We start from the raw sequence: 26,144 nt of genomic DNA, 5'->3' as shown, positions 1-26,144 counted from the left end.
AGCCATCCTCTTCCCAAAGCCACCGCCAAAGGCACACTCCCCCAACCCCCGACGCCACCTTTCCGGATGCGAATCTCAAGTGCCACCCCCCACCCCCGCCCCATAAATGACCCCAACCACTCCGCTCCCTCCTCACATCCCGGCCGCCGCCAGACCTCCCCCGGGTGGGCCTCACCGTCCCCGCCGCGCCTGGAGCCTTGCCCCCTCACCCCGAACCCTGCTTTCCTGCCGGGTGAGCAGGAGAGGCAGGCTTGACCCGCTCCCCTCCCCGCATCCCAGGCTCCCGGGGACCCTGCAGCCCGGCGGGCCGCTCCCGCCCGGAACCGGCTGCCCGCTCCGCTCGAGCCTCACCGGTCCCCGGTCCGGGCTCAGCGGCCCATCCGGCCGGTCTCGCCTCTCGTGCGCGGCAGGATCGGGGCTAGCGGCCCGGGACGCGGGACTGGTCCGGGCGTGAGCTCCTCGGCCTCCCGCACCGCCTCCTCTCACAGCTGCCACCTCCGTGCACCCTCCGCCCGTCGGCCCACGGAGCCCGAACCCCAGCCAGGCCCGGACGGAAGTGACGTCACGATGGGACAGCCCACCCCAGGCCGGGCCTGCGGAGCTCCGCCCACCGGCGGGCGTGGGGCGCACGCGGGGCGGCTCTCAGGCCTAGCTGCTGGGGACCTCGGGGTCCTCTGGGACTTGGGGAGTGGAGGCCTCGTTAGTAACCTGGACTTGGGTTCTGTGGCCCCGAGGAGGCTCCCTGTCAGGGTGCTGGGGAAGGAGCAGCGGAGTCCATCGCCGGGAGGGGAAGAGGGGGGAAGAGGACGGGGGCAGATTCCCCCGGACAGGGCAGGCTCTCAGTGGGTGACGAGGTGGGGCGGATCCCTGGGGAGAACTTTCAGCAGATTTCTACCGGGGAAGCGTTCATCCCGAGATGGAGGAAGGACGGCAATTCTGCGGGGGAGGCGCTGGGGCCAGTCCCCTCGGGAGGAGGCGCGTTCCAGGCCGGGGCGGCGTCCCCTCGGAGTGACGTAGCGGGAGGAGGTGACAGTGCTGCCCAGGTCTTCCTCTGGCTTTGAGAACTCGGGCTGGGGCACGGAGGATCCAGGCTGGGGGTCTGGTCGCCAGATGGCGCCCTTCGGCCGGGCTGGAACTGCAGCCCCTGGGGAACTGGAGTTGGCGGGGCTCTAGAGACCCGCCCACCCGCCCCCCCCCCGCGACCACCCCGCGACCACCCCGCCGCCCCCAGTTACCCTGCTGTGAGGAGTCAGACTAGGGAGAGAGTTCTGAAATCTTTTCATTGAATGCCAACCTCCCCTTTCCTTTCTCTGAGTATCCTCAGGAGCTCCCAGTCCGCACTGTTTTTCTTCTCTAGTCAGGCAGGTTGGTAGGTGGGTCGAGGGAGAAGAGCGCTCCCCGTTCACCAAGCTCACCGAGGGGCAGAGTTGCAAACAGGCCCAGGAGACCTGACTCGAAGGCCAAAGGCTGACACTTTGACATACTGAATGTGTTGCATAAAATCCTGCCCAACTGGAGAGAAGGGCCCTCCCCCTGGGTGTCCAGGGATTTGGGCTGTCTGGGCTGGACTTTAGACCGGACTCAACCAGACGCCAGCTCGCCTGGTTCTTTACACTGGCCGCTAGCCACGTTCGTGCTCCGTGGGCCTGACAGCCAGAGAGACTTGTTCCCATCTCCAGCACTTCCCTGGAGAGGAAGAGGGGTTGCTCCCTGGTGACTCAGGAAGAAGTGGAACGAGTGGGGCTTCTCAGGTTTCTTTGGACTTGATTATTATTACAGAGAGAGGAAAAAACGAAGACAATAGTGGCAACAGAGGGGAAGAGAGACAGAGAAATTAGAAGCTGGCAGACTGGCAAAGCCAAAGATAGAATAAAAGAAAATGTGTTTTCCATTGATATTTCTGGGGAATAGACTTAGTAAAAGCTTTCGTCTTCCAAATGCTCTGTCTCTGAACAGCCCACCATGCCAGTGCCCCTTTCTTCTTGCCTCCAAACAGAAGCAGTGTGACAAGTGGTTAAGAATTGTCCCAGTGAGAGTTCTGCAGCCCAAACTTAGTGAAGTGTGGGCCTCACCTTCAGCATCTCCGTCCCGGTTCCATCATGTCCAGCCTGCTCAGAGCTGGATAGGAGATGCAGCTAGTCTTCTAGCCTTCTCCTTTGGTCTTCTTTGGTTACTTGGTGTTCTGTGTTGTTTAGTCGCCAAGTTGTGTCCAACTCTTTGCAATCCCATAGACTGTAGCCCACCAGGCTCCTCCATCCATGGGATTTTTCAGGCAAGAATACTGGAGTGGGTTGCCAGTTCCTCCTCCAGGGGATCTTCCTGACCCAGGGATTGAGTCTGTGCCTCCAATGTCTCATGTACTGCAGACAGATTCTTTTCCACCGAGCCATTGGGGAAGGTGCCTAGTAGAGCTCTTTCTCTTCTTCCTTCCAAGACTTAAGAATCTGATATCGGGGACTTCACTAGCCATCCAGTGGTTAAGACTCTGCTTTCACTGCAGTGGCCATGGGTTCCATCCCTGGTCAGGGAACTAAGGATCCAGAATGCCACAGGGCACAGCAAAAAAAAAAAACAAAAAAACCCTAATATCAGTCATTTTTACTTTTGCATGATTTTTAATCAATCACCTCCCCTAAGAATAATTACAAATGACAGCTTAGCATCCATCTATGACACAAAGCTCTAAACCTAGGCTTTCTCTCAGGTTAAAAAGAGAGCTTTGAAGAGGTGGGGATGAAGGAAGAGACGCAAGAGTTCATTCTCAGCATGCCCAGCAATGGACTGTATAGGCAGCCATCCACTCCAGGAATTGAAGGAATGTAATTTTACAAGCAACCTTTCTGTCCAGACAGAGTTTGTATCTGTTTTCCTTCTCTGTCACCTTCCTATTCCTTCCCTTCCCTCCCCCACTCACTGCCTTCTCTTCCTTTCTTCCTTCTTTCCCTGCTTCCCTTCATCCCTCCTTCCTTCCTTTCTTAAATATGTCTCTGTCCCGTAAACTCTGATGAACAGAAATTCCTCAGTCATCAGAGTTTCCTGTAGATGATAAAATGTATGAGGGAGGGTGGGCCCAGTCTTGGGTGAGGCTGAACTCGAAGGGGATAAGCATTGTTGGGAGGAAGAGAAACAGTTTCTCCTCACTGCTTTATGTGATGAAGCCAAAGTCCCGATGTCCTTGAGAGGGGAAAGAAAGTGTTAGTTGCTCAGTCATGTCAGACTCATTGTGACCCCAGGGGCTGCAGCCCACCAGGCTCCTCTGTCTGTGGGACTCTCCAGGCACTAATACTGGAATGGGTTGCCATCTCCTTCTCCAGGGGATCTTCCCAACCCGAACCCAGGTCTCCTGCAGATGGAATCTTTACCATTTGAGTCGCTAGGGAAACTCAGAGTGGAGATCTAGGTCAGAAAAGTGCCCTTGTCAGATGTGAGGTCTGGCATCTGGAACAATCCCAGGGCAGCTGGCTTCTGGAGCAGAGTGAGGATGGGGTGATGGTGGATTTACGGGACACTGGATTCCAACTTGAGCTAACATGAGTGTATGTGTGTATGTGTGTATGTGTGTTGGAAAAGTGAAAGTGAAGTCTCTCAGTCGTGTCTGACTCTTTGCGACCCCATGGACTGTAGCCTATCAGGCTCCTCCGTCCATGAGATTTTCCAGGCAAGAGTGCTGGAGTGGATTGCCATTTGGGGGGAGGGAGATAAATCCTGACATTGAGCATTAAGTTGCCCCAGGAAGAGAGAGTGAGTTGTGTAGTGGACACCAGATCAAAATGAGATTGAAAAATGGCTCAGGAACAGTTTTTTAAGTCCATCTTTTCAGTTTGTTTTATATCCATGTCCACTTAACAAATATTTATTGAATACCTACTGTGTAAGGCTTCCCAGGTGGCGATAGTGGTAAAGAACCCGCGTCCCAGTGCAGGCAACATAAGAGATGTGGGTTCGATCCCTGGGTTGGCAAGATACCTTGGAGGAGAACATAGCAACCCACTTCAGTATTCTTGCCTGGAGAATCCCAAGGACAGAGGAGCCTGGCGGGATACAGTCCATGGGGTCACAAAAAGTCAGACACAACTGAACAACTAACACTTTCATTTTTTACTTTCCAGCGGTTAGAATTCAGTGCTTTCGCTACTGTGGTCCCAGGTTCAATCCCTGGTCGGAGAACTAAGGTTCCCTACAAACCATGAGGCATAGCCAAAAATAAATAAATAAAAATAAACAAAATTTTTAAGTGACTCAAGGTTTTTGTTTTTGTTTTGATCTGGGCAATCTGAATGAGAAATAAATGACCATTCTGTATCAGGACAGGCTTGAGAACATATGGAAATTACATCTGGCTGAAATTGTGATCCTGACCAAGTGGCTACACAGGGTAACTGAGTGACAGTCTTCTCTTTACTATTATTTTTTTAATCTATGTATTTTATTTTACGGCCACGGCATGTGGCATCTTAGTTCCCTGATGAGGAATCAAACCTATGACCCCTTGCTTTGGAATTGCAGAGTCTTAACCACTGGACCACTAGGGAAGTCCCACAGTCTTCTCTTTAGAATTGAGCCACCTGAAGTGGAGGAGGGCGACAGGAATATGGGAATCCTGAGGCTAGTTCGGCTATCAGATATGAGATGTTGGATCACCTTGGGTAGATATGCTAATATTAACGGTCGGCATGAGCACTGGAGTTTTAAGTCTTAAGAACTTCCTGTTGTCCCTTGATCATTTCAAGGAGCCATCCCTAAGGAGGCCATATATCTCATGATTAACATGGGCTTTAAGGATTGAAGCTTGTGCTCTCTGTGTGGTGAAAAGTGAAAGTGAAAGTCACTCAGTTGTGTCCGACTCTTTGAGACCCATGGATAGTCCGTGGGATTCTCCAGGTCAGAATACTGGAGTTGGTAGCCTTTCCCTTCTCCAGGGGATCTTCCCTACCCAGGGATCAAAACCCAGGGAGTCCCACTTTGCAGGCGGATTCTTTACCCGCTGAGCCACAAGGGAAGCCTGTGTGGTAGTTCATGTCAATAAACATTTATGGAGCTCCTACTATGTGCCAGGCACAGTGCAAGGTGCTGGGGATGAAGGACAAATAAGACATAGTCTCTGCTCAGCAGGGTTCACAGCCCCAGTGAGGTGGCCAACATGGAGTCAATGATAATCCAGGGATGAAAGCTGCCATAGAAAGATAAAGATGTATATTCAAAGGGGAAAGGTGGTTCAGAAAAGGGAGAGGATGGCTTGGGCATCCTGGGGCAGGGCAGCCAGGACAGCATTCTAATTTTGGGGGGGGGCGCCCCATGTTCATGTGGGACCTTAGTTCCAAGACCACGGATCAAAACTGCACCCACTACATTGGAAGCATGGGGCCTTAACCACTGGTCTGCCAGGAAGTCCCCAGGAGACCATTTTAGGCTGAAGTTAAGATCAAAGCAAAGACGCTGGGACTCCTCTGGCTGTCCAGTGGTTAAGACTTCACGGTTCAATGCAGGGGGCGTGGGTTCCACCCCTGGTTGGGGAACTAAGAGCCCATATGCTGTGCAGTATGGCCAAAAAATTTTTAAAAATTTAAAAAAAAGCAAAGGCACAGAGGTAGGCTCCACTGGGGAGGAGCTATGAAGAGTGTTTTTTTTTTTTTTAATGCCAAAGCAAAACTTTTGAGGGAACCTTGGTGAGAGCCAAGGCTACAGAGGTTAAAAGGGACCAGATCTTGAAGAGCCATACTTACTTTTGGACTTTATCATTGGCCTGGGGAAGCTATCAGGAGGTTTTATGGAGGGAGATGGAAAGAGTCTATTTGTATTTTGGGTAGAAAGGCAGTTTATACATTTCAGCAAACATTTCTCAGCTACATTATGCCATATACCGAGGTAGGTGTGAAGATCCAAAAATTCTTAAATCATGGTTGAAAACCCAAATGAATTAAGCTTAAAGTCAAGTGAGTGATGTTGACCTCTGGAGGAGGGGCAAGACTGAGCTTGGAGAGAAGAGAAGCTCAAGGAATCTTTAGAAAGTGAAAATTGAGGGATCTAGGGAGGGAAAGAAGAGGCCATGTCTCAGATGACTCCTTGGCATGAATGAATGGGTGGAGAACAGGACCTTTAACTGAAATAGAAAAACAGAGGAACTGCAGTTGGAAGGTGTGGGGTTGAGGCACTGTGGAGGATCCAGGGAGAGAAGACAGAAGAGAATTGGAGTCATGATTTGTGCTCAGGAGTGAAGCAGGCACTGGAGGTGTGAGTTTGAGAGTCATCAGGGTTTTTGTTGTTGTTTTCAATGGATTTTTATTTAATTTTTGGCTGTACGCTTCGGCATGTGGGATCTTAGTGTCCCGAACAGGAATGATCAGGGATCAAACCTGCACCCTCTAGATTGGAAGGGGGAATCTTAACTACTGGACTGCCAGGGAAGTCCTTGAGAGTCATCAGGGTTGGAGATCTGTGTTGGCAGTGGGACTTAAGCCATTGGAGATGCATGATGGAGTCGCTTAGGGAGACTGAGAACAGGACTCCCAAGACCCAAGCTCTGGGGTTTCCCAGGTGCACACTAGTGGTAAAAAACTGCCTGCCAATGCAGAGACCTGAGACATGGTTTCAATACCAGGGTTGGGAAGATCCCCTGGAAGAGGGCATGGCAGCCTCCTCCAGTGTTCTTGCCTGAAGAATCCTATAGACAGAGGAGCCTGGTGGGCTACAGCCCATAGCATCACACAGAGTCGGACACAAATGAAGCCACTCAGCATGTGTGCGTGACCAGATCATCTCCTAATTTCTCAGTTACTTAGGCTCTTTGAGGAAAATTATGTTTATTCCCCTGAGACCTGAGCCACCTGGAAGGGATCAGTTGACCCAGCAATCGCCTCCTCCAGGTTGTGAAGTCCTCTCTTGGCCTTTTACCTGCTGGGCAAAATAAGCCTCTAGCTGTCACTCCTGGTCCCTGTCCCCTAGCCTTTTCTATTTTTTTCATGATAATTTAGTTTACTTCTGAATATTTTAAATATAATGGAAACAAATATAACAGTTTTGTTTCAAAACTTGAGGTATCAACCATTAAAAGATGGGGATTTTAAAAAAAGTGGTTTATTGAATACTTAACATTGTTTACACCTTTAATATTAATTCCACTTAGTTTTGGAGGATGGAAGTGCACAAAACAAGGAGCTGTTGGAAACATCTTCAAAGTGGGAACCACAGCAGATGGAACTGTGGTGCTAGACATCCACCCCCAGTGGTGGTGGTGGTAGTTTAGTCGCTCAGTTGTGTCTGACTCCTGCGACCCCCTGGGCTGTAGCTCCCCAGGCTCCTCTGTCCGTGGCATTTCCCAGGCAAGAATATTGAAGTGGGTTGTCATTCCCTTCTCCATCCCCTAGCCTTTTCAATTTCACTTTCCTCTCCTCTGGGTCAGCCACATAGTCTATTTCATCTGTGAAAATGTGGAAATTCTGAGCAAACATGCATCTATGGTAAAGTATACGACGAGAGTGGCCCACGTGACCCTCTAACACGGCAGCCAGAGTTTCTCTTGACTTTTCTACCTACTGAACACTGGGATGGAGATGGAAAAAGAGGCAGAAAAAGAAAAGGAGGTTTAGGACCAAGGCCCGAAGTGGTGCTGCACCATACGGTAGCCACTAGGCACAGGTAGTATTTAAATTTAATTAAAATTGGGAATTCCCTGGCAGTCCAGTGGTTAAGACTCAGCAATGTCACTGCTGTGGCCTGGGTTCAACCCCTAGTCAGGGAACTAAAATCCCACAAGTCAATTAGCAAAGCTGGAAAAAAGAAAAAAAAAAGAATGAGGCAGACTTATTTTAAATACATAATACATTTAATTAAAGTAAAAAAATTGCAGTTCTTCAGTTGCACTAGCCACATTTCAAGTCTTCAGTAACCACACATGGCTCACAGCCACTGTATTGGAAACTATAGATATAGAACAGTCCCATCACCATAGAAAATTTTACTGGACAGAGTCAGAAAGCATTAAGGCTTTTGGAAAAGAGGGGAAAATTGGATGAAGGCAGTCAAAAGGTATAAGCTTCCAGTTATAAGGTAAATATGAGGATGTAACATACAACGTGATAAATATAATTAGCAGTTGTATGTTATACATGTAAGAGTTCTCATCACAATGAAAAAAAACTTTTTTAATTCATTGATTTTGCATCTGGATTTGATGATGGATATTCACTATTCACTAAACTTGCCCCTTCCCAGGTGGTAAAGAACCTGCTTGCCAAAGCAGGAGACATGTGAGACACGAGTTCAATCCCTGGGTCGGGAAGATCCTCTGGAGGAGGGCATGGCAACCACTCCAGTATTCCTGCCTGGAGAATCCCATGGACAGAGGAATCTGGCGGGCCACAGTCCATAGGGTTGCAAAAGAGTCAGACAGAACTGAATCAACTTAGCACACATGTACGCATGTTCACTAAAATTATTGTGGGTATCATTTCACGATACATGTAAAGTCAAATCATTATGCTGTACACTGTAGACAAACAGTGCCAGATGTCAAATATATCTCAGTAAAACTGAAAGAAAAAAAAGAAAGAAAAGCACACATAAAAGGGAGAAACTGAAAGGAGGGCAGCAGAGAATTGGGCAACAGTGAACTCTAATTGTAAAAGTGAAGGAGGTCATGAAGGATGCACAGAGAAAAAGAAAAGCCAATCAAAGAATCTAGAGGAGAGCTATGATGATAAAACCCATGATTTTTTAAAAGTTTTTTAAAAACTTTATTCATTTTTGGCTGTGCTGGGTCTCTGTTGCTGCACAAGGGCTTTCTCCAGTTGCAGTGCTCAGGCTTCTCTTGTTGCAGAGAATGGGCTCTTAGGTGCGTGAGTTCAGTATTTGTGGCACATGGGCTTAGCGGCCCCGAGGCATGTGGAATCTCCCCGACCAGGGATCAAACCCGTACCCTGCATGGACAGGCAGATTCTTAACCACTGGACCACCAGGAAAGTCCAAAACCAATGATTTTTGCTAGAAAGAAAGCTCATGAGGAAGTAGGAAAGCCATAGAAATTTTTATTGTGATGCTGATATCGTAAAAGACAGACTGACCACCAGGACACCAGTAGTTGCTGAGAAGACCCCAAGTCAGAGAGAGGCCAGCCCATACCCTGATGCATGCCCTGTGCTTCCACAGCTGCTCAAGGAAGGAAAGCTGAGAGTGCTCTGAGGCAGAATTGAAGATGTGGTGTCAGGGTTGTACAACTCAAGGATGTATTGAACATCCTTGTGCCAGGCACCCTTCTCAGGAGAAGGAGACATCAGTAAGGGTTGGGGAGTGAGGAAGGCAGTTTGGAGTTGGGAACAAGAGGTCTAGAATCCAGAGAGATCAGGGAGGTATCCCAGAAAAGGAGCACCCCTGGACATGGGACAAGGTGCTGTCCGGTGTAAGACAGTGCTGGATACCTGTCCCTTTTCAGGTTTGTACTTTGAATGACCTCTCCCATCTCTTCCTGGAGGGCACGGAGGGACCAGATCTTTTCCATTCAGCTTTGTGTCTCCACCACATAGCACAGGGGCTCATCACCAAGAGCAAAAGTGAACGTCACGCAGTCGTGTCCGACTCTTTCCGACCCCATGGACTATACAGTCCAAGGAATTCTCCACACCAGAATACTGGAGTGGGTAGCCATTTCCTTCTCCAGGGGATCTTTCCAACCCAGGGATCGAACCCAGGTCTCCCACACTGACAACTTGATGGGGCATGTTCCTGACAAACGTGGCTTCATGTTGTCATGAAGAGGATTTCTTGGGACTTCCCTACCGGTCCAGCAGTTAAGAATTTGCCTTCCAATGCAGATTTGATCCCTAGTGGGGGAACTAAGATCTGACATGCTGCAACTACTGAGCCCAGAGAGCTTAACAAAGATCCAGCATAGCACAGAAAAAAAAGGAAGAATAAGGAAAGATGATTTCTTTAGGAACGCTCCTGTGGGTAACGTCCTCAAAGCAAACTTGACCAAAGTTAGGCTGGTTGAAATCTCTTTAGCAGTCTGTCTCCTCTTGATTCTGACTCTCCACTGTCTTGAGTTTTGAAATTAAAAAATTTTTTTTTTAAGCAAAGGAAAAATGAAGAATAGCAAATGAGTTCATCGGCAGTGAGTGAGATGAAGAGCATAGTGAGGAGTGGAGGGGTCCAGCTTTCAGGTTTTTGTCCTCCCACCCTTGAATAATAGCTAACCGGCACCCCACTCCAGTACTCTTGCCTGGAAAATCCCATGGATAGAGGAGCCTGGTAGGCTGTAGTCCATGGAGTTGCTAAGAGTTGGACGCGACTGAGCAATGATTTCCCTTTCACTTTTCACTTCCATGCATTGGAGAAGGAAATGGCAACCCACTCCAGTGTTCTTGCCTGGAGAATCCTAGGGACGGGGGAGCCTGGTGGGCTTCTGTCTGTGGGGTCACACAGAGTCGGACACGACTGAAGTGACTTAGCAGGCCTTCCTTAGCACTTGAACTAACAGATAAATAGGCAAGCTAGGAAAAAAACAAAACACCAGGAAGTTGGAGAGGGGGAAGAATTCGCTTAAGAATGAGATGGAAATAGCTGGAGTTGAACATCTTCCACACAGTGGTGAGGGAACTGCTAGGATGTCGGAAGGCAGAGTTTCCAGGGGACTCAGGCCTCCCCTTTTCTCAGTTGGCCTCCCTTTTCCCACCTCCAGAAAATGTGTAAGAAGCAGAATTTCCCCCCATTCAACTAGTGGAAAATTCTCTGTTGAGCTGTGGAGTAAAAACTCTAGAACAGGCAAGGCCTCAGAGATGGTGCTCTAGAAAGGAGCAAACAGACAGGGTGGCGTCATTTAACTCTCAGCCCCAGAGGCCCAGAGACCAACCCCAAGGAATAGGAGGTGCGCTTTCAGCACCCTACTCATTCCAAATTCATCCTAAGTGTCCTGTCTAGCTTTTTCTTTCGTGAAGCCAAAGCTTCGGGAGACTGATCTGCTGTCCAACCAGACAGCGAGGGCTAAGGGGTGTTTCTCCCAAGCAGGAAAGGACTTAGATCCAGGCCTTCTGCTTTCTAGATCTTTTTCCTTTGGTCCCTGCGGACCCTAGTGTCCAAACTCTTAAATTCTCAAGGCTCTCCCTTGGGCCTTGGGGCAGGATTCCCATTCTCTGCCTCTCCATCTCCCTGGAATTTTCCACTGCAGCTGCCTCCGCTCCCAGACACCCCTCCCTGGGCAAAATTCCCGGCTCCCTCCGCCTCCCCTTCCTAATCACACCTCGATCCCACCCCCCAGGCCTTAGGCCCAGCCCACAGTCCAACCCACAGCCCACACTAACCCCGGTGGTCTCAGTTAGAGAAATGGGAGGCCAGACCCTTATAGAAGGGTGAGAGGGAGGGACCCAGGCTCCTTCCGGGGCAGGGAGAAAGGGCAGTGGAGGGGCTGGCCCCCTGTGGGGCTGGAGTGGGGGGAGTGGCCCTCCTCAAATCCCCATATAAGGCAGGGCAAGCAGTGAGGCTCCTGGATTGGCTGATTCAAATGAGCATTCCACCTGGCAACAGGGTTTCTATTGGCTCTCAGGAAAAATAGGAGGAAGGTGGATGGAGGTTGTTGGTGGCGGTGATTGGAGGGGGGGAGGGGAGTGGAGGTGACCGGAGTGGGGGGCGGTTACCAGGGCAACAGGGTAAGAGCCCAGCAGGGTGTCCGAGACAACAGGCGGGGCTGCGAGGTGGAGAAGGGGGGAAGAGGAAAGGAGGGTGGGAGGGAGAGGAAAGAGACTGACGGGGAGGGAGCCAGACAGGGAGACTGGGGCGGGGCGGGGGGGGGGAGAGGAAAGGAGGGGGGAGAGGGAGGTAAATGAAGCCAGAGAGAACAGAGATGGAGAGGGTCAGAGATCGCTAAAGACATCAGCGAGTGTGTCAGAGAAATAGAGAGCGAGAGATGGAAAGGTCTGAGCAAGATGGACAGAGTTCGGCAAGGAAAAACCTGGGTGGGGCTCCAAGATTTTTGAGGAGTCAGAGACTGAGAAACTGACAGAAGAGTCAGAAAGAGAAATTGGGAGGTGTGGACACCAAAGGACCAAAAGAGGGAGTATTAATGGACTCAAAGACTAAATGGTGCCGATGGGTCGGTTATGTCTTTATTAAGAAAATGAAAATGATGACTGAGGGACAAATACAGGAGTGCGCATACACCAAAGATATCTTGGTTCAAACCCCAGCCTTCCATTCCATCCATCTTCCTCACGACCTTTGCTACACATCCCAGCTGCTGTCCCCTCCTGAAACTCCAAGCTTCTCAAAATGACCCAGGGACTGAGACTGAGGGCAAGGAGCTGAGGGTGCGTGGAACAGTTGTGGCCTGGAAACCCCTGCAGAGGAGGCAGTTATGAATATAATCCAGAAAGGCTGGGGAAGATGGCAGAAGAAAGAGACACCAAGAGAGGGAAAATGTGGGAAATAAGGACGTGAAGAGGAGGAAGATGAGCTAAAGATGCAAGGCCGGTGACAGACTCAGATAAGACAAGAACAGTGTTGTCTGGAGAGGGAAGACAAACAGAGATGGGAGGTAGAAGAGGGCAACTGAGGAGTGAAGAGGCGACAGAAGATGAGAGATGTGAGACAGAAATGGATGAGAAGGGATGAGGAGAGATGGAAGGACCAGGCAGAGAAAAGTGAGGTGGGATGGGCAAATAAGAAAGGTCGAAGATGAAAAAAGGGAGAGGCGATTGGAAGGCCTCTGACTTCCCTCAGATCCTAGACAAGAGCAGGAATGGAGGAACCCAGCCGGGGTCACAAATGTCAGCCTCAGGCAGGACGGAGGGTGGGCTGCCTTTTCTGCTCTCCCACCCCCTCTCAAGGCCATCCAGAGAACGAAGATGCCGGAGGAGAGGGGAAATCCAGCGAGAAGTGGAAGTAGCTCCCGCCCTCTTCCTCCTCTTTCAGCTTTTGGTTTCTCAAATACCTGCCCGGCCTTTCCATCTGCTTTCCCCCCACCCCATCCTTTAGCAAAATCTCAGGGGCTTTTTTTTTTGGAGGGGGTGTCGGCAGGATCCAGGCCATCCCTCTAGTCCGCCCCCAAAAGCCAGACTCGACGTTCGCAAGCAGTGGGTAGGGATTCGGGGAGGTCCCTCCCCGCAGGAACCCCACCCCTTCCCACCTCCGCGCCCCACTCCATTCTCCGCGACCACAGTCTCTCCATTTCCCCCTCCTAGTCTAGTGCTCCCTCCCGCCTCGCGCGCGCTCCCTCCCCTCGCTTTCATCCTCCTATCCCCACCTCTCCAACCTCCGCTTTCATCCCCCTCCCCTCTCCTCTCCTCCCAGCTCCCGCCTGCCCCACCCCTGGGAAGCCCCTCCCGTCGGGCAGCGCCGCTTTATAAGCGGGTTCCCTGCCCGGGGGCGGCCGCGGCTGGTCGGCGGCAGCTCTGCGGGTGCGGGGGCGGCGAGCCGAGGACCGAGCCACCACGGCCTGAGCGCGCCGGCCACCGCCCGCACCGCCCTTCCGCCCGCCCTCCGGACGGCCGCAGCCCTGCGGGTCTCCGCTCCAGACCCACCCCCGCCCCACCCCGCGCGCCTCTGCCGCCTCTTCCTGAGCCCCAGCTTGCCGAGCGGCCGCCGCTGCCGCTGTCGCCGCCGCCGCCGCCACCGCGCCAGGTTCCGGCCGCGGCCAGCCTCTGCCGTCCAGGGCCCTTCTGTCCAGGCCCCGGGACCCCGACTCCCCGCCAGCCCCGGCCCCGGCCCCGGCACCATGTCGGAGAAGAGCGTGGAGGCAGCGGCCGAGTTAAGCGCCAAGGTACGGGCGGGGTCGGCTGCGGCCCGGCACCCGCGCGCCCCCCGGGCTCCGCGCAGTCGTGCGCCCCTGGCCGCCCCCGACGGCCTCACACTGCTGCCCGGACGCGGGGTCCCCGCGGACCCCACTCTACCCTCCCCCCGCGCCCCAGCCTGGCGCTGCCTGCCCCGCTCCGCGCGGCTCGCGCCAGCGCCCTCTAGCTTTCCGAGCGCCGCGCTCCCGGCTCCCGGCCCGGCCGCTCCGGCCCCGCGCGGTCCCCACCCCTCTCCGGCCCCGGCTCGCGCGCTTCCACTCCGGCCCGTGCCCGTCGGAGCTCTGCGCGTCTCTTCTACCCTGTCCCCTTCCCCGCGTCCCTCTCCGGTTCCCCGTCCCCCGTCTCCCCTTCCAGTCTGACCTCACCTTCCTCTGCTAAGCGGTTTGAGAGCCTCTGGTGTAAACAGGGCTCTCCCGGGAGGTTGCTCCTCGAGGCCCCTCCCCTCGAGGCCCGACCGTCTCTCGCTCCTCTGCTCAGACAGCTACTGCCTCTATTTTCTCCTTCCATCTGTACCCATTCCTTCGTCCACTGGCCTTCAGCTTTCCTAGTCCCCATAACCGTCCTCCAGTATCTCCCCCCACACTTAAAGAATCTTGAATTCCTAAATATCTGAAGAGGGCCGGCACTAGCCTTCGAAAAAGCTGGGGCTGCTTAGCACTGCATGGCATGGCATCGCGCCGCCCCTGCTCTCATCAGCTCCCTTCCCCGGCCTCATCCCTTCGCCCTTTCCTCTCTTCCAGCCTTCCTCTAATTTCCCTAGGGAACCCGCTCAGTGTCGCTTGGGGAAATTAATTCGGCCAGGGTTTGGGGGCTGGGAGCCCGACCTTGGGCGGGGGTGGCTGCTGAGGAGGTCACAGAGGTCTCCCGGAGGCCAGGGAAGTGAAAGGGGGAACCAATGGGATTGGAGGCAGTGGGAGAGAGGGGCTCCGTGTGAGAGCTGACAAGGTGTGCCAAGCGGCCCTCCGGTGGCATGTGACTTCACTGAGTAGGTGTCTTTGTGTGTCTGAAATCCAGCGAGTGTGTGGGACTGCCCGTGTCAGTTACATGTGTGCATGCAGAGACGTAGCTGTTCCGGGGCCCTGTTGCCGCTTTGTGAGTGGCGAGTGGCTCCACTGTGCCCTTGTGCTGCCTCGAGAGTGTGTGCCAGAATGCCCAAACACCGGGCCATGTGTCTCCGGATCGCGTGGGCGCCCCTCTGTGCCGTGAGTGTGAATCAGTGTCAGCCTGTGTCAGTGTGTGTGCCTGTGCTGAGTAAATGAGGCCAGAGAGTTGCTTAGCACAAGACCTAGGTCACATACCCCCCTGGAAAAGGGATCATAAAAGGACAGTGACCAGAAGGACAGGACGGGGCCAGACAGGGCAGGAGAGGGCCCGGCCCCTTGGACTTTGGCCTCTGGTAGACTCCCTCCCTCCCTGGCACTCACTCACTCTCCCCCACTGCATCAGCCCCATGAGAAACTTGGGCCAGGGCCATGCAGATCTGGTGCTGGGACCCCCAAAGAGAAGCCAAGGCTCCCCAGGCCAAGGCTGTAGGGGGAAGCCCACCAGGTAGGAGAAATGCCATAGTGACCATCTGGCAGAGAAATGAGGACAGCAAAGTGGCATGGGGAAATGAAGTTGGAGTGAGAGGAGCTAGTGTTTTGTGTGCCCCATAAAGGGAGAAGGGAATTGAGTGTCCTGCCTGGCCAACCACCCCCACACCAAACCTCTCTTACCCCCAACCCTGCTCCAGAAAGGACACACCCTCCTAGGGTGATCCACTCACCCAGAAAACTTCCATCCCCATGGAATCGGATATAGAGTTGCACACCAACACCAGATCCCACCTGATCATCCAGAGCACCACAGTGCCTGCCAAGGGGTGGGGTGGAGAGAGGACTGGAATGTCAATGGGAAGAACCGATGTGTCCCCAGAGACTAGGACTCTCGTGAGCACCTCTCTCAGCCACATCACATCAAGACAAGACGTCAAAGGTGTGCCTGCTGGGGTCTTGAGGAGGAGAGAGGGACCAGTGTGTGGAGGGAGGGGACTCCAGGCAGGTACCTTATTCTCACCAGCTTTCCCATCCCACCCACACAGACCTTATGTCTCTTCCTGTACTATATCCTGTCCCATAGACTTCCCCTTCCACGGTTCCCTTACTCTGCTCCCCCTACATCCCCCAGAAATGGTCACTCCTGCCCTTCTACACACCAGCGCATATACCACACCAGGGTACACACTGTGCCCATGCACACACTCCAGGTGGTCGGGAGGAGGAAGCCCTCTTGGCCAGGAGTGGGCAGAGGTGAGAGAGGGCACTGGGAGTTGTCCCCCGGGGGCTCTCCCTATTCCTGTAGTGTTGGGCCAGGTAGGAGCCTGAAGATGAGGGAGGCACACAGATGGAGAGAAACAAAGCCTTTCGAAGCTGAGGGGGAAGCAAGAAGGGATGCCCAGGAGAGAGTCCTCCGGAAAAGGCCCCAGAGGTAGACAAAAGGCAGAGCCGGGCCTGCAGTGGGAGGGGGCAGGCGAAGGAGGGACCTCAAGAGGGGGTGGGGCGTCAGGGCTGCGAGCAGATGGAGGGGGATTTGCTTTGCTGAGCTGAACTCTTCAGCCGGTGAGGCTGGGCAGAGCTTGGTGGGGGTGGAAAGCGATTACCTTGACTGCCTTTCCCCTGGCTTCATCACTCTTCCTCCTCCCTTGGGGAAGCGGTCTGGTCTCAGCCCCTTCGCGGCAGCGGCGAGCCTGGGACCTCTGCTGGGCCTCCGAGCCGCCCTGGCCACCTTTTCCATTTTCCACCCCTCTAAGCTTACTGGGGCTTCCCTGGTGGCTCGATGGTAAATAATCTGCCTGCAGTGTGGGAGACCTGGGTTCAATCCCTGGGTCGGGAAGCTCCCTGGGAGAAGGGAATAGCAACCCAATTCCAGTATTCTTGTCTGGAGAATCCCATGGACAGAGGAGCCTGACGGGCAACAGTCCATGGGGTCGCAAAGAGTCCGATTGGACTGAGCAACTTGACGCACAAGCTCACTGCAGAGGGAGAAGCGCAGCTGGAGGGAATTAAGGGCAGCAGATCATGTGTGGTCAGAGGAAGGTGACCTTTTTCTCTGTCTTGTAGGACCTGAAGGAGAAGAAAGAGAAGGTGGAGGAGAAGGCAGGCCGGAAAGAGCGAAAGAAAGAGGTGGTGGAGGTGCGCAGGGGTCACCTGCCCACTGGGCCCCCAGCCACGTACCCCCGGGGCCCGCCTTTCCGTGACCCCGCCCACCAAGTCGCCCCGCCCCGGGGGCCCGCCCAGGCCCCTTGCCATTGGTCGGGACGATGGGTGGAGGCACTGGCTAACCTGCCGCCTCCCTCTCCCGGTCCCCGCAGGAGGAGGAGAACGGCGCCGAGGAGGAGGAAGAAGAAACTGCCGAGGACGGCGAGGAGGAGGATGAAGGGGACGAGGAAGGTGGGGAGGGGCGGGGAACCGTCAGGGCGGGTTTGAAGAACTAAAAGCAGGGCTGAGGGCCGCCACAGGGGGTCTCTGCTGGAGCTTCCAGCCCTTCCCCCAATGACCCATTTCTGGCTCCTCAGATGAGGAAGAAGAAGAAGATGAGGACGAAGGGCCCGCGCTGAAGAGAGCTGCTGAAGAGGAGGTTTGGGCTGGGTTGCGGGCTTGAGGGGCTGTCAGGGATGCAGCAGGGCCGGGAGCCCTTGGATTTGGACCGAGATGACGGTGGTGCAGGGGTGCAGGGCGGGGTGGGCTGGAGCAGGACAGGGGGCGGTCCCTCTCCTGGTTGACAGCTACCCCAGCTCTTTCCCTCTCCACAGGATGAAGCGGATCCCAAGCGGCAGAAGACAGAAAATGGGGCGTCGGCATGAGCCCCCTGCCAGTGGGCTGGGGGTGGTGGGAGGCCCCTCGGGGCCTGGAGGTGGGGGTGGGGAGCGCCGCGGGCAACCACTCTTCACCTGGCTCCCTGCTCTGGGCCCGCGCCAGAGTTGCCGCCCTCTCTTCCCCCCAGCCTTCTCATGCCGCACCTACTTCCTCACTGCCATCTTCCACCTCCTTACCTGCTCCATCTGAGCTCCCCAGCTGGTCCCCAGTCACCGCCTCCCTCTCGTTCCTCTCTTCCCGCCCTTCCCACAGCCAGCCTCTCCCTCCTTCAATAGCCTCTCCTTCCTAACCTCTGCATCCCAGCCTCACGTCATCCTGCCCTGCCCATCCCTACCCTGCCTGATCCCTGGGTCTCCTCCCTCAGATCCCTTTCAGACAGCGCCAGGACGGGGTGGGGCCAGGGTTGGGGCCGCGCCCCACAGCTGCCCCCCTCCCCTTCCCTTTTTTTGTATAATTTAATAAAGAAACGGTCGCGCTTCTGTTTTTAACCTGTCTCCTGCTTTCCCGGGACAGCGAGGAGGGTGGCCCAGGGCACATTCTGTCTGGACCCTTCCCCTCTGAAAAAGCAGCAGTACCTTCCTACCACCCCACCCTCCACCCCCTTGAGAAGATAACTGCTGCACTCCGGGGTGGACAGGGGGCGCTGTGGCTCTGAGAGCCGACTGGCGTCCCGGTTTTGAGTTCCTGGTGATGCTCCTCCCAGCCATACACACCCCCTGTGCTGCGAGCCCACACCAGGCTAGACACTGCTGAGCCCAGTGGAAAGCTACCAAGCCCTACTGTGCTGAGCCAGGCACAGAAGTAGCCTCAGAAACAGGAAGTCCCGCCCCTGAAGTGGGAGAGGGCAGGCGGCCTAAATCTTGGCCTCCTTGGACATAGTGAGAGTTGGCTGGCACTGAGGAAGTCAGCTACCTCCTGGTCAAGCTGGGAAAACTCCAGGGCTCTTGTGGTCCCAGGCCTGCTTGAGTTTTGGCTCCTTAGCCTGGGCGGGGTAGGGAGCATGCGTTCCCCTCTGGCCTTCTCAGGCTTCCTTTCCTAGTTCTGCTTCAGTTTTTCCTGAGTTTGAGCTGCAGGATTTCTGCATTTTTTCCATATCACTCTCTCAGTTCAGAAGGTCTGGACTGGGAGAGCCTGCTGATTACACAGAGGTCTAATCACAGGAGTGTGTGATTCATTGATGCCATTCACCCCAAAAGATGAGAAGACTGAGAACTTCATTGGCAGTCCAGTGGTTAAGACTATAGGCTTCCACTGCTGGGGGTGAGGGTTTGATCCCTTGTCAGGGAACTAAGATCCTGCATGCAGCATGGCCAAAAAATTAAGATGAGAAGACATATATAAGTCACCTGGCATCAGGACTACACACACACAACTTTTGTCTTCACGTTCCCTGACCTTGGCAAATTGTTTAATCTCTGATCCTGCCTCAGTTTATGCATCTGTACAATGGGGGGTAAGATTAGATTTCATGAGTTACTGTACAAAGTGCCCTGCATTGCAATGCCCAGTATATAATGAAAACAATACAGTGTAGCTATTCTATCCCCTGTGCTTAGGTGTGCCCTTCAGACCTAACATCTTTTAGAGTTCAGTAAAGCTTCTAGGGGTCATTTGATGGGTGGGGAGGCAGGTGGACAGGGTAATGAAGTTCTGGGACATTAAGGGATGAGCACCAAGGGAAGGGCTTGCCAAGAAAGTATGAACCTGGGGCCTGGGGAGGCAATTCAGAAATGAGCAAATGGGTACTTCGAGGCAGAGGCAGAAGTTCCCCCGGGAAAGAGAACAGTCAAGGGTGGGGGAGGGGGAGGGGGCGGTGGGGACACCCAGGACTGAGGAAATAAACAAGGGGAGCGCCACCACAAGGGTGGAGGGTAACGCTGCTGGGAATCAGCCCCCTCAGACTTTCCACTGCGAAGCGAAACTGTGAGCCCTGGGGTGTTGGGGGGGGGCAACGGGGAGGGGAAGTGGGGAAGGTGGAGGGAAGGCAGGACAGGGGCCAGGGCCCTGGGAGCAGTAGAACAGCCTCAGCTCAAGACAGCCACTGGGCCTCCCCCTGCCCGCACCCTGCTCTTCCCTGGGGGCCCCAACCCCTCCCCTGACCCCGGCCTCAGGCTGCCTGATCTGGCTAGCTCTCCTCTAGACTCCAGCTTCTGGTCACTGGTTCCTCCCTCTCTCTCCAAGCCTCCATCCCTCTTTTTTCTAGATTCTCTTCCTCTGGCTCCCTCCTTGCAGAACCTCTCTTTCAAACTTGAGTCTTTCCCCACTTTCAACTTTTGTCTTTCCCCACTTTCCGACCTCTTCCCTTTGGAGGGCTGTGTGGTCCAGGCCTCGGGGGAGATGCTGTGGGAGGCTCAGTTCCAGGTCTGGCTGTTTCTGCAACTCCTATGGGCAGCTGCAGGTAAGATGGGGACAACTCTCTGGGAGGGTTGACCTCCAGATCCATAGCAGAGATTCAGCAGGGAGCTCCCGGTGACCACACAGATGCCAAGGTCCTTAGATCGGGTGGATTCTCCTATGCCTTCCTTGGGGCCATTTTCAGCCCCTAAAGCCTCTCTTCATCTCTCCCTTGGCAGGGAAGGGGCAGAAACCCAAGGTCTCCCTTCTCCCCAGTTTCTCCCTCAGGAAACACTGAGGCTCCTTCTCTGCTTTGAAGTCTCTAGGCTCATGGCCCCTCCCCTTGGCCTCTCTTTTCCTCCCCAGTGGAGGCTCCAGAGCCGGGGGCAGAGGTCCCAGTGGTGTGGGCCCAGGAGGGGGCTCCCGCCCAGCTCCCCTGCAGCCCCACAATCCCCCTCCAGGATCTCAGCCTTCCGCGTACAAGACAAGTCACTTGGCAGCATGTACCAGAGAGGTATGCACCCCAAACTGCGATGACAGGGACCCCCAGATTCAGCGGTAATGGCACCTAGATTTAGGCTCTAAAGCCCAAGCCAGCCCTCTGTAAATACAGAGGTGCCCCCCCCATTCCTGCCCCTCCCCCCATCCTCTGCAGACTGCTACTCGCACACCTGCATCCCCAGGCACGGCTGCCTCTCCGGTAGTGGATGGTGCTGGCCCAATCGGAACGAGGGGACAGGACGGTTAGCAGTTCAGAAATCTTCCCTTTGGGTGGGCTCCTTCATCCTCAAGGTGTGGTTGGACTGCCTCTTCCCCGGGGCTTCTTCCCCTCGGATTTCTCAGTCCCATCTTTCTGTCCCGTCCAGTGGCTCCGCGGCGCCCACCCCCCGGGGTCCCGGGCCCCGCCGCTACACAGTGCTGAGGCTGGCCCCCGGAGGCCTGCGCATTGGCAAGCTGCCCCTGCAGCCCCGCGTGCAGCTGGAAGAAATGGGCCTCCAGCGCGGGGACTTCTCGCTGTGGCTGCGCCCGGCCCGACGCGCCGACGCCGGCGAGTACCACGCCGCCGTGCGCTTCGGGAACCGCGCCCTTGCCTGCCGCCTCCGTCTGCGCGTGGGCCAGGCGGCGGGTAGGTGGGGGCGGGACGCGGGGAGCGAGGCTGGGAGGAGGGCGCCCGGTATCCCGCCGCCCAGGAGGCAGGAAGGGCAGGGCAGAGGCTGCTTGTGCTTCTAAGGATGCGCCCCAGGCCCTGCCGGAGAGCTTCCAGCCCAGGGGCGGAAGGGGGTGGTGAGCCTGCCTGCAGGATGGGAGGTGCCCCCAGACAAGCACGTGTGTTGAGGGGAGGGCTCGGTGGAGAGATCGTATCACCCCTTGAGCTCTCCTTCCCCCACCCACAGCTGGAGTGCCAGGTTGGAGGAGGGGAGGCACCCCTTGGAGGGGAGACTGAGCGGCTGGAGTGACTCAATTTAGATACCTGTAACTCCGAGAATGGGCTTAGGGAGATCCTCAAGCAAGACCTGGAGAAGCGGAGGGTAGCCCAAGCCAAGTGAACTGGAGGCAGGGGGCGGGGGAAATAGGCACCGGACTCCTGGGCTTGTATTTGAAGCACCTCCAGGGGCCAGGCTCTGGGCTGGATAGGTGGTCTGGAGGAGGGTTGGGAGGGAGAAGACAAGGAGGTCTACAACCAGGTACCTGTTTCCGGGAGCTTCCAGCTTAGCTGACCTGACGTGTTGGGCAAGCAAGCTGATCAACCTTCTCTGTCTTTGTCCAGTGACCGCCAGCCCCCCAGGGCCTCTGTGGACCTCCAGCTGGGTCGTCTTGAACTGCTCCTTCAGCCGCCCTGACCTCCCAGCCTCCGTGCACTGGTTCCGGGGCCCAGGCAGAGTCCCTGTTCAGGAGTCCCCACATCACCACTTAGTTGGAAACTTCCTCTTCCTGCCCCAAGTCAGCTCCTCGGACTCTGGGACCTGGGGCTGCAGTCTCACCTACAGAGATGGCTTCAATGTCTCCATCACGTACAACCTGAATGTTCTGGGTAACTCCTCCAGTCTGCCTTCACACTTGACCACAACCCCTTCCTGCCCCCTGACACCTTCTGCTGACTTCTGAGCCCCCAGATCAAGTCTCCGGCAGCAGATGACACCTGTGATTACTCTGGGCCTCGCTGTCCCACCCGTTTCTTTTTCCTTTACGGCCTTTCCTCAGCTTTTCCCCTTCAAGCTTTTCCCTCGGCCATCCAGCCTCCCTTGCCAGCCTTTGGTCTTCTGCTTGCCGGCCCGCATTTGGGCATTCTTGGCATCCTTTGTTCATCCACCTTGTTCTGCTCCTTAACACCCTTCAAACTGGACCACTTCCTTCATGTTTCTGCCTGCCTCCCCTGCAGACCTAGTGCTCCAGCCCCTCTGTACTCCTCAGCTTTAACTCGAGGTTCCCTTTTCTCCACAGGCCTGGAGCCCCAAGCCCCTCTGACAGTGTACGCTGGAGCCGGTTCCAAGGTGGAGCTGCCCTGCCGCCTGCCTCCCGGTGTGGGGATCCAGTCTTCTCTCACTGCCATGTGGACCCTGCCCGGGGGAGGCCCTGATCTCCTGGTGGCTGGAGACCGGGGCAACTTTACCCTTCGGCTGGAGGCTGTGGGTCAGGCCCAGGCCGGGACCTACACCTGCCGCATCCACCTGCAAGGGCGGCAGCTCAGTGCTACTGTCACTTTGGCAGTCATCACAGGTTAGCAGGTGGGACAAGACAGGAAGGGCAGGTTGGTTGGGCAAAGACTGGGCAAGTCCACCTCATGATGCCAGCCCCCTGGGCACAATTGTGCAGGCTGCCCCCTTGGCCTCTTCTTTTCTCACCCCCGTATAATGAACAGAAACTGAAAATCTCCCCTGAGTCACTGGATAAATGTTCCACCCTTCTGTAAGGGACTCCCCAGCTCTGAATTGGGGGGAGGGTCAGAGAAGTTAGAAGGAGAGGTCACAAAAGTTTGAATGTTTCCAAAGAAGTGGAATATTTATTTTCAGAATTCTTGCCCATTTTGGAGCCAGGGATTGAATTAAAGTTGCAGGAGGCAATCTGGACTGGGGGGAGTTGATAAATCAGTCCCTTAGTCAGCAAATAGGGCTTCCCTGATAGCTCAGTTGGTAAAGAATCCACCTGCAATGCAGGAGACCCAGTTCGATTCCTGGGTCTGGAATATCCACTGGAGAAAGGATAGGCTACCAATTCCAGTATTCTTGGGCTTCCCTGTGGCTCAGCTGGTAAAGAATCTGCCTGTAATGCAAGAGACCTGGGTTTGATCCCTGGGTTGGAAAGATCCCCTGGAGAAGGGAAAAGCTACCCATTTCAGTATTCCGGCCTGGAGAATTCCATGGACTGTATAGTCCATGGGGTTGCAAAGAGTCAGACATGGCCAAACGACTTTCACAGTCAGCAAATATTTACTGAACGAGGGCTTTTCAAGACAGTGTAAAAGAAACATAGGAGAAAACACCAGACTCAGAAAGTATGTGTTGATTGATCGGTAACTATCACAACTTGTCCGAGTCTGCAGTGCTCATCTATAGCCACTAAATAGTAGTGCCGCATAGGTAGTAAAGAAGCCACCTGCCACTGCAGGAGACATAAGAGACGCTGGTTCGATCCCTGCGTGGGGAAGATCCCTTGGAGGAGGACATAGCAGCCCACTCCAGTATTCTTGCCTGGAGAATCCCATGGACAGAGGAGCTTGGTGGACTATGGTCCATAGGGTTGCAAAGAGTCAGACATGACTGAAGCAACTTAGCATGTATGTGTGCACATAGTAGGTGCTTAATAATGTATATTGGTTGAATGAATAAATGAATCTACTAATAAATAACCCATATCTCAAAGACCAGGGCTGAATTTGCACTTGTTTCCCATGTTTCTCTACCTAGATATGGTACCCAAACTCAGCCTCACTCTGAACCCCATCTTTTCCTCATACCCAGTCCTCTTGCTAAGTCACTTCTGCGTCAGTAGCTCCAATCATGTTTTACTCATCCTGAAACCTGACCTCCTTCCTCCTAATCGGTTGCCACAGTCTGCCAGTTCTTTCTGTCCAAGGTCATCTTCTTTTTTACTATTATGAATTTTTAAAATATCTACTCACGTCATTGTGGGATGTGGAGTCTTCATTGTAGCATGCCAGCTTCTCTCTAGTTGTAGCATCAGAGCTTAGTAGTTGTGATGCAAAGGCTTAGTTGCCATGTGGGATCTTAGTTCCCTGACCAGGGATTGAAACTGTGTCCCCTGCATTGGAAGGATGATTCTTAACCACTGGACCACCAGGGAGAAATATTGTTGTCTGTGTTTTACAGAGAAGGAACTGTCTCAAAGTCACATAGCTGGGAAGAGCCAGGTTGGGGCTAAACTCAGGTATCTATGCCATCAAGTCTTCAGGGGCCTGTACACCACGGTCAGCTCAAGGTCCTCCATCAGTTGTCTCCTCCCACCCCCTTCCCTCACCTTATGGCTTCCAGGTGCTCTGTCTCTAGACCTAGGGATCAAACCCGGGTCTCCTGCATTGCAGGTGGATTCTTTCCCATCTGAGCCATCAGTTGGTCTGCTTTCTAGACATTCAGAAATGGGAATAGGGTTCATTAAGGGGACACAGATGTAAGCCATAGCATGGAGGCAGAAAAAGTGCAAAGTCTTCTGGGGACCAACTCACGTGACTGATATTGGGGGTTCTGAGTCTTTGAAAAGTCATGAAAAAGAATCTGAAAAGATACCTGTTTATGTGATCCCTCCGGGCCAGTTTGAGTTTGAACATTCCCCCCGAGGCAGTAGGGAGCCTGGAAAGTTTGGGGGTAGCCGAGTGACCTCACCAGAGCTTTGTCTTGAGGAGATTAATTTGGCCTTGACCCCGATCTCCTCCCTTCAAGTTCACCCAGTCAGAGCCCAGGTGAATCAAGACTTGGGTGGAACCTATGCTTTCAAGGAATGGGGTCAGGTCCCCCAAAGATCTCTTCCCTCTGTTTTTTCAGTCACTCCCAAGCCCTACGGATCATCCGGCAGCCTGAGAAAACCCTTCTGTGAGGTGACTCCGGCATCCGGACAAGAGCGCTTTGTGTGGAGCCCCCTGGACAAGCAGTCTCAGAGGAGTTCCCCAGGCCCCTGGCTGCTGACACCGGACTCTAGACCCCTCTCTCAGCCCTGGCAGTGCCGTCTGTACCAGGGGCAGAGACTTCTCGGGACTGCAGTGTACCTCACCGAGCTGTCTCATCCAGGTCTGAGACCCACAGCGCCACAACCCCAGCTCCAGACCAGCCCCCTCCATCCCACTTCCAGACCGAACCCCACCCCGACTCTTCCCTTTCCAACCAGGGAGCTGACTACGAGCTCTTCTCAAGGCCTGACCCACTTCCACCACGAATTAGCTGAGTGACCCTGGACGAGTCCCTTAAACTCTATGGGTTTCATTGTCTGTAAAATATGGGAGTGTGGCTAGACGTCCCTCCAGCTGAGACCCTGTGTGTGGTGTGTGTGTGTGTCTCTGTTCAAATCCTGTTCTCTCTCCGTAGGTGCCCAGCGCTCCGGGAGAGCCCTGGGGGCAGCGAGAACAGCTCACCTCCCTCTCCTCATCCTTGGTCTCCTCTTCCTGTTTCTGTTGGTGACTGGAGCCTTTAGCTTTCACCTTTGGAGAAGACGGGTGAGCTGGGAACCTCCCTCCCCAGTCCTCAGCATGCTGTCTGGCACCCCTTTCTGAGGAAGATGAGCAAAGCGGACCCTGAACTTGCTTCAGAGTCCCTCTTCATGAGCCTCTGCGCTCCAGGGATGCCTTGGGCCCGAAGGACCCAAGGAAGGCTCATGGGGCGGGGTGGGGTAGGGGGTGCTGAGAGGCCTGGGACCAGATGGGCAGGGTGAGGGCTGGGAAGAATAGCTTCTTCCCTTTCCCCTCTTCCTCCTCCTACCCTCCATGTCTTCTTCCCACAGTGGCGACCCAGAAGATTCTCTGCCTTAGAGAATGGGACTCACCCCTCTCAGGCTTCGAGCAAGACAGGGGAGCTGGAGCCAGAGCTGGAGCCAGAACCAGATCCGGAGGTAGAACCGGAACCGGAACCTGAGCCGGAATCTCAGCCACAGCTGCAGCCGGAGCAACCCTGACCTGCAGCAGGCAGCCACCCTTGTCTCCGCAGCTCAATCCAAATAAATTCCCCGTCAGCAGCAA

At 54.5% G+C, this 26,144-nt stretch overlaps 3 protein-coding genes across 3 annotated transcripts in view; 2 read left to right on the top strand and 1 right to left on the bottom strand.

The window, feature by feature from the left end:
• The window catches only part of MLF2 (myeloid leukemia factor 2), a 4,892-nt gene extending 4,334 nt beyond the window's left edge, over window positions 1–558 (bottom strand). Inside the window, exon 1 of the mRNA XM_027967942.2 lies at window positions 352–558. The gene's annotated coding sequence lies outside the window, so the exon portion shown is untranslated. The remainder of the gene's footprint in view (window positions 1–351) is intronic.
• Window positions 107–18,117, top strand: PTMS (parathymosin). Its single transcript, XM_060413679.1, has 7 exons — window positions 107–232; window positions 280–750; window positions 13,172–13,744; window positions 16,874–16,945; window positions 17,125–17,203; window positions 17,329–17,390; window positions 17,566–18,117. The coding sequence occupies exons 1-7, from the start codon at window positions 107–109 to the stop codon at window positions 17,614–17,616; spliced, it is 1,434 nt and encodes a 477-aa protein (XP_060269662.1). The 3' UTR covers window positions 17,617–18,117.
• LAG3 (lymphocyte activating 3) lies at window positions 17,687–26,144 on the top strand. The gene is made up of 8 exons (XM_027967941.3): window positions 17,687–20,027; window positions 20,330–20,477; window positions 20,830–21,089; window positions 21,732–21,995; window positions 22,406–22,681; window positions 24,961–25,203; window positions 25,498–25,625; window positions 25,910–26,144. The coding sequence occupies exons 1-8, from the start codon at window positions 19,967–19,969 to the stop codon at window positions 26,078–26,080; spliced, it is 1,551 nt and encodes a 516-aa protein (XP_027823742.1). The 5' UTR covers window positions 17,687–19,966; the 3' UTR covers window positions 26,081–26,144.

This window comes from Ovis aries, chromosome 3, assembly GCF_016772045.2.
Source record: "Ovis aries strain OAR_USU_Benz2616 breed Rambouillet chromosome 3, ARS-UI_Ramb_v3.0, whole genome shotgun sequence".
Taxonomy (NCBI): Eukaryota; Metazoa; Chordata; class Mammalia; order Artiodactyla; family Bovidae; genus Ovis; species Ovis aries.
The sequence above is the reverse complement of the archived record's forward strand: the minus strand, read 5'-3'. Positions and strand labels throughout refer to the sequence as shown.

Excerpts from the sequence above, each read along its gene's own strand:
- PTMS (XM_060413679.1), top strand. The coding sequence starts at position 107 with ATGACCCCAACCACTCCGCTCCCTCCTCACATCCCGGCCGCCGCCAGA. Across the intron at positions 751-13,171 it reads CGAGGAGGCTCCCTGTCAGG|TGCTCCCTCCCGCCTCGCGC; the intron begins GTGCTGGGGAAG and ends CTCCTAGTCTAG. Across the intron at positions 17,204-17,328 it reads GGATGAAGGGGACGAGGAAG|ATGAGGAAGAAGAAGAAGAT; the intron begins GTGGGGAGGGGC and ends CTGGCTCCTCAG.
- LAG3 (XM_027967941.3), top strand. The coding sequence starts at position 19,967 with ATGCTGTGGGAGGCTCAGTTCCAGGTCTGGCTGTTTCTGCAACTCCTA. Across the intron at positions 20,478-20,829 it reads TGGCAGCATGTACCAGAGAG|TGGCTCCGCGGCGCCCACCC; the intron begins GTATGCACCCCA and ends TGTCCCGTCCAG. Across the intron at positions 25,626-25,909 it reads TTCACCTTTGGAGAAGACGG|TGGCGACCCAGAAGATTCTC; the intron begins GTGAGCTGGGAA and ends TTCTTCCCACAG.